Source organism: Musca vetustissima, unplaced genomic scaffold (genome assembly GCF_032173495.1).
Source record: "Musca vetustissima isolate MV318-11 ecotype Yass unplaced genomic scaffold, APGP_CSIRO_Mvet_v1 utg195816, whole genome shotgun sequence".
NCBI lineage: Eukaryota > Metazoa > Arthropoda > Insecta > Diptera > Muscidae > Musca > Musca vetustissima.
The window spans coordinates 10,241-16,969 of NW_026880108.1; the positions used below are offsets into that span (position 1 = coordinate 10,241).

Sequence of the window (6,729 nt, forward strand, 5' to 3'; positions counted from 1 at the left end):
TGGATTTTTAACGTATAGTCTTTCATGGACTATCATAGGCGTGGATTTTTTCAAGAAAATTTTTTTCAGAGACCCTGAAAGACTATCATAGGCGTGGATTTTTTAAAGAATATCTTTTGAGAGTCAAATATAGGCGTGGATTATTTAATGAATATTTTTCCAGGGGTTATCAAAGGTATGGAATTGGTGAAGTATATTTTTTCAGGGGTTATCAAAGGCGTGGATTTTTTAAAGAATATTTTTCCAGGGGTTATCAAAGGTATGGAATTGGTGAAGTATATTTTTTCAGGGGTTATCAAAGGCGTGGATTTTTTAAAGAATATTTTTCCAGGGGTTATCAACGGTATGGAATTGGTGAAGTATATTTTTTCAGGGGTTATCAAAGGCGTGGATTTTTTAAAGAATATTTTTCCAGGGGTTATCAACGGTATGGAATTGGTGAAGTATATTTTTTCAGGGGTTATCAAAGGCGTGGATTTTTTAAAGAATATTTTTTAAAGTGCATTTTTCAAAGAATATTTTTTAAAGTGTATTTTTTAAAGAATATTTTTTAGAGCATATCATAAGAGTGGATTTTTAAAAAAAATAATTTTTCAGAGCATATCATAGGCGTAGATATTTAAAGGATAATTTTTTCGATTTTCTTAAAGAATATTGTTAAACTTTTTTATTCTATTTCTTGTAAATAAACACAACAAACATTTATTTCCTTTCGTATTATATTTTCCTCTTCACATTACTTAAGTTTCGAATTTTACTCAGAGAACATCATTGTCACACTTATGTCAAATACTCAAAACAGCATTAAAATACACTCAATTTTTTTACTCTGCTTTGCCCGAATTTTGTCTTCTCAAAGAAACAACTACCCACATAATGTCAACTGGAAGATATCAGTTTGTAGTTGACTTTCCTTGAGAGTGGTGCAGTTGGGAAAACGGAAAAACAAAAATTAAAAAGAAAAAAACACAGCAGTTGTTTTTTTAATTCTAATTCGAAAAATCAGATATAATCGGAAAATGTCTTCAATCAAGTATTTATTGGCTATTGCTGTAATTGCCACTTTGGCCACCACTGGTTAGTATATCAACGTATTAACAGTATGGGATAGACCATATAAGTCTTCAAAAGTAACTTCTAACAAAATTCCAAATGGACTGGAGGATTAATTCTTTATTTGGGTACAAGAAGTTCTTCTCTAATGGCCCTCCCAAAAATTATTGAATTCAAATTAAAGAAAAAATTATTTAATTTTAGCCTTTGCTGTCCATTGCTACCAATGCGATTCCCTGACCAACAAGAAATGTGGTGAACAATTCGAAGCCGAGGAAAGCATGAAGGTCGATTGCGGTAAGGCTGCTGCACCCGCCTATCTGCTGTCATGGATAACTGGAACCAATCTAAATGCCACCGGCTGTATGAAACAAACTGTGGATGCCAGTAAGTAAATATTTACAGATGTCTATGCGAAACAAAAGAAAAACAACGAAAATGGAAAATCATCTAAGTGGAGCACTTAATGATGACGACATTAGCTTCTTAGTCGCATGACATAATTTTTGCGAGCGAAAAATAAAAATGCTAATCATTCTATTTTCTTTCTTCTTTTTCCATTGTTTAGAAGTGGGCGGCATACACATTGTTCGTACCTGCTATTTCGGTGATATTTCCCAAACCGATAAGGGTTGTAAATTGAACCCCACCGATTTGTTGTCCTCCCAACTGTCTTGTGATGTCTGTGCTGGAGAATTGTGCAATGGTTCCACCGCGATGATGCCTGTCCTCATGACCATTGTGGTATTCTTTGGCTTGGCTCGCCTATTCTCTTAAACTGTTGTCTCTGCAGTTTGGCCTTATTGTGGACGACACCGTCGTACCTCTATCTCCAGCTAATTTGGAATGTGCGTGTCTTTTCTAGATATTTACAAAATAACTTTTTGATAAATGTATTTATTATTATGATTTTTGTAATATGAAATAAAATGCTTTATTTATTTCCTAAATTGAAAAAATTGAAAACCACGCCTTATATTAGGCCCTCATAAAATATTCTTTAAAAAAACAACGCCTTATATTAGACCCTCAAAAAATATTCTTTAAAAAATCCACGCCTTATATTAGGCCCTCAAAAAATATTCTTTAAAAAATCCACGCCTTATATTAGGCCCTCAAAAAATATTCTTTAAAAAATCCACGCCTTATATTAGGCCCTCAAAAAATATTCTTTAAAAAATCCACGCCTTATATTAGGCCCTCAAAAAATATTCTTTAAAAAATCCACGCCTTATATTAGGCCCTCAAAAAATATTCTTTAAAAAATCCACGCCTTATATTAGGCCCTCATAAAATATTCTTTAAAAAACCCACGCCTTATATTAGACCCTCAAAAAATATTCTTTAAAAAATCCACGCCTTATATTAGGCCCTCAAAAACTATTCTTTAAAAAATCCACGCCTGTCTGTGGCCCTTGAAAAAATATTCTTTAAAAAATCCACGCCTGTCTGTGGCCCTTGAAAAAATATTCTTTAAAAAATCCACGCCTGTCTGTGGCCCTTGAAAAAATATTCTTTAATAAATCCACGCCTGTCTGTGGCCCTTGAAAAAATATTCTTTAATAAATCCACGCCTGTTTGTGGCCCTTGAAAAGTCTTCTTTAAAAAATCCACGCCTTATATTAGGCCCTCAAAAAATATTGTTTAAAAAATCCACGCCTTATATTAGGCCCTCAAAAAATATTCTTTAAAAAATCCACGCCTGTCTGTGGCGCTTGAAAAGTCTTCTTTAAAAAATCCACGCCTGTCTGTGGCCCTTGAAAAGTCTTCTTTAAAAAATCCACGCCTGTCTGTGGCGCTTGAAAAGTCTTCTTTAAAAAATCCACGCCTGTCTGTGGCGCTTGAAAAGTCTTCTTTAAAAAATCCACGCCTGTCTGTGGCGCTTGAAAAGTCTTCTTTAAAAAATCCACGCCTGTCTGTGGCCCTTGAAAAAATATTCTTTAATAAATCCACGCCTGTTTGTGGCCCTTGAAAAGTCTTCTTTAAAAAATCCACGCCTTATATTAGGCCCTCAAAAAATATTGTTTAAAAAATCCACGCCTTATATTAGGCCCTCAAAAAATATTCTTTAAAAAATCCACGCCTGTCTGTGGCGCTTGAAAAGTCTTCTTTAAAAAATCCACGCCTGTCTGTGGCGCTTGAAAAGTCTTCTTTAAAAAATCCACGCCTGTCTGTGGCGCTTGAAAAGTCTTCTTTAAAAAATCCACGCCTGTCTGTGGCGCTTGAAAAGTCTTCTTTAAAAAATCCACGCCTGTCTGTGGCCCTTCTTTAAAAAATCCACGCCTGTCTGTGGTCCTTGAAAAGTCTTCTTTAAAAAATACACGCCTGTCTGTGGCCCTTGAAAAGTCTTCTTTAAAAAATCCACGCCTGTCTGTGACCCTTGAAAAAATATTGTTTAAAAAATCCACGCCTGTCTGTGGCCCTTGAAAAAAATCTTCTTTAAAAATTCCACGCCTGTCTGTGGCCCTTGAAAACATATTCTTTAAAAATCCAAGTCTGTCTGCGGCCCTTGAAAAAATATTCTTTAAAAAATCTACGCCTATGATGACCCTTAAAAAAATATTCTTCTAAAAATCCACGACTATGTGGCCCTTGAAAAAATATTTTTTTAAAAAATCCTGGCCTATTGTGATCCTTGAAAAAATATTCTTTAAAAAATCCACGCTTCTGTGAAATCAAATTTCCATTTTGCTTTTTATGATGAGTGATTTCACTCAAACCCTTCAGTCCGTGATTCTCAATTGCTCAGATTTTTATACTCACTTTGGTGAGTATATAAAGGCAACCATTTGAGAGAGTCTCCGAATGAAAAAAGTTCTTGTGCAAATAACTCCACCACATAAGAACCTAAAACGAAATTAGGCATTTACATTTACTCTGAAGTGTGTTAGGAGGACATTTGTCACTGTGACGAAGTGAGTAGACGTTGTCATCGCCAGCGACAGCCCCAGAAGCAACATTAAAATTTTATCATTAAACTTAGTAAAAAATAATAAAAAAACAACACCCAAAAATGTTTCTTATTAAAGGGCTTTTGGTTACAACTATTGTTGCAACCCTAACCAGTGATGGTGAGTCCACGAAGTTTCTTAAATTGGATTAAAATTTCCGAAAAAAAGGAATTACCAAAATTAAATTTGTTAATTATTGGCTTCCTTTTTGTGTGTCCTCTTCTTATCCTGTTCTAGTTTCGGCCATCCACTGTTATCAATGTGCCTCCCTGGGTAATAAGAAGTGTGGCGAACCATTTGAGGCTGAGGACAACATGAAATACGATTGCAATAAAGCTGCCATACCAATCTATCTGCAGACATATTTGCCACTTGGCACCTTCAATGCCACCGGTTGCATGACACAAACTGTGGAAGCACGTAAGTCATTCCAGGAATTTAGATGTGTAGGAGTGTGTGTTTTGATATATATTATGACATTTATTATGGATGATGAATTTGACCTTGTCAACAAAGAAGTCAACTATTGTGTTATCTCTGACTGTGTATGAGTGACTGCGTGTGTGTGAAGGATGTGTCAGTAATAATACAGTGTGGATATTATCAGCTACTTCGGGCAGGAAAATATATATTTCCAAGTAGCAGTGGATTTTTAAAGAATATTTTTCAAGGCCTACCATAGGCTTGGATTTTTTAAAGAATATTTTTTCAAGGGCCACAGATAGGCGTGGATTTTTTAAAGAATATTTTTTCAAGGGCCACAGACAGGCGTGGATTTTTTAAAGAATATTTTTTCAAGGGCCACAGACAGGCGTGGATTTTTTAAAGAATATTTTTTCAAGGGCCACAGACAGGCGTGGATTTTTTAAAGAATATTTTTTCAAGGGCCACAGACAGGCGTGGATTTTTTAAAGAATATTTTTTCAAGGGCCACAGACAGGCGTGGATTTTTTAAAGAATATTTTTTCAAGGGCCACAGACAGGCGTCGATTTTTTAAAGAATATTTTTTCAAGGGCCACAGACAGGCGTGGATTTTTTAAAGAATATTTTTTCAAGGGCCACAGACAGGCGTCGATTTTTTAAAGAATATTTTTTCAAGGGCCACAGACAGGCGTGGATTTTTTAAAGAATATTTTTTAAAGAATATTTTTTCAAGGGCCACAGACAGGCGTGGATTTTTTAAAGAATATTTTTTCAAGGGCCACAGACAGGCGTGGATTTTTTAAAGAATATTTTTTCAAGGGCCACAGACAGGCGTGGATTTTTTAAAGAATATTTTTTCAAGGGCCACAGACAGGCGTGGATTTTTTAAAGAATATTTTTTAAAGAATATTTTTTCAAGGGCCACAGACAGGCGTTGATTTTTTAAAGAATATTTTTTCAAGGGCCACAGACAGGCGTGGATTTTTTAAAGAATATTTTTTAAAGAATATTTTTTCAAGGGCCACAGACAGGCGTTGATTTTTTAAAGAATATTTTTTCAAGGGCCACAGACAGGCGTGGATTTTTTAAAGAATATTTTTTCAAGGGCCACAGACAGGCGTGGATTTTTTAAAGAATATTTTTTCAAGGGCCACAGACAGGCGTGGATTTTTTAAAGAATATTTTTTCAAGGGCCACAGACAGGCGTGGATTTTTTAAAGAATATTTTTTCAAGGGCCACAGACAGGCGTGGATTTTTTAAAGAATATTTTTTCAAGGGCCACAGACAGGCGTGGATTTTTTAAAGAATATTTTTTCAAGGGCCACAGACAGGCGTGGATTTTTTAAAGAATATTTTTTCAAGGGCCACAGACAGGCGTGGATTTTTTAAAGAATATTTTTTCAAGGGCCACAGACAGGCGTGGATTTTTTAAAGAATATTTTTTCAACGGCCACAGACAGGCGTGGATTTTTTAAAGAATATTTTTTCTAGGGCCACAGACAGGCGTGGATTTTTTAAAGAATATTTTTTCTAGGGCCACATACAGGCGTGGATTTTTTAAAGAATATTTTTTCAAGGGCCACAGACAGGCGTGGATTTTTTAAAGAATATTTTTTCAAGGGCCACAGACAGGCGTGGATTTTTTAAAGAATATTTTTTTAACAAAAAATAAATTTTTTGTTGTTTTATTTTCCAGCTCTCGGTGGTGGAACGCACATAATACGTTCCTGCTATTTTGGTGATACCGTGAATACGGATAATGGTTGCAAGCTGGATCCCAAAAGCGCTGACTCTCTAGACTCGTGTTATGTTTGCACAAAGGATTGGTGTAATGGTTCATCGCCAATGACTCAATTGGGTGCTAGTATTCTGGTGCTTTTGGCCTTGACTCAAAAAATGTTCTAAACAAATGAATGCATATTTGTTAGTTGTTATTGTTGTCTTCTGTTATTTGTTGTTGTTAAAGTGTAAAGACTGCTAAAGCAATATTTATTTATTTTTATATATATTTTTTTTAAGTTTTCAAAATGCTTTGTGTGCATTTGAGTTTTTGTAATGAAATAAATAAAGAAACAAGAAATGAAAACACTTTTAATGAAGTATTCATATTTTCAGGAACACTTTTTCAAACTTCTATAGACCAATAATCCTTCTTGGATTTTTCTAAGGTTATTTATTTATTAAAAAAAAACTTTTTTCAGACACTAAAACAGGACCATAGGCATGGATTTTCTAAAAAATGTGTTCTTAACCGTAAAAACCGATAAAAATACTCCTAAAAATCATTAAAGTCCCCGATT

The 6,729-nt window shown here is 34.7% G+C and overlaps 2 protein-coding genes across 2 annotated transcripts; both read left to right on the forward strand.

Annotated features, from left to right (window-relative positions):
* The first annotated feature begins 999 nt into the window (after positions 1–999).
* Positions 1,000–1,830, forward strand: LOC133325494 (uncharacterized). Its single transcript, XM_061534236.1, has 3 exons — positions 1,000–1,077; positions 1,258–1,440; positions 1,622–1,830. The coding sequence occupies exons 1-3, from the start codon at positions 1,020–1,022 to the stop codon at positions 1,828–1,830; spliced, it is 450 nt and encodes a 149-aa protein (XP_061390220.1). The 5' UTR covers positions 1,000–1,019.
* A 2,236-nt stretch (positions 1,831–4,066) lies between these two features.
* On the forward strand, positions 4,067–6,334 carry LOC133325495 (uncharacterized). The gene is made up of 3 exons (XM_061534237.1): positions 4,067–4,124; positions 4,242–4,424; positions 6,126–6,334. Exons 1-3 carry the CDS (start codon positions 4,067–4,069, stop codon positions 6,332–6,334), a joined length of 450 nt encoding a protein of 149 aa, XP_061390221.1.
* The last annotated feature ends 395 nt before the right edge of the window (positions 6,335–6,729 follow it).

Excerpts from the sequence above, each read along its gene's own strand:
- LOC133325495 (XM_061534237.1), top strand. The coding sequence starts at position 4,067 with ATGTTTCTTATTAAAGGGCTTTTGGTTACAACTATTGTTGCAACCCTA. Across the intron at positions 4,125-4,241 it reads TGCAACCCTAACCAGTGATG|TTTCGGCCATCCACTGTTAT; the intron begins GTGAGTCCACGA and ends ATCCTGTTCTAG. Across the intron at positions 4,425-6,125 it reads GACACAAACTGTGGAAGCAC|CTCTCGGTGGTGGAACGCAC; the intron begins GTAAGTCATTCC and ends TTTATTTTCCAG.
- LOC133325494 (XM_061534236.1), top strand. The coding sequence starts at position 1,020 with ATGTCTTCAATCAAGTATTTATTGGCTATTGCTGTAATTGCCACTTTG. Across the intron at positions 1,078-1,257 it reads TGCCACTTTGGCCACCACTG|CCTTTGCTGTCCATTGCTAC; the intron begins GTTAGTATATCA and ends ATTTAATTTTAG. Across the intron at positions 1,441-1,621 it reads GAAACAAACTGTGGATGCCA|AAGTGGGCGGCATACACATT; the intron begins GTAAGTAAATAT and ends TCCATTGTTTAG.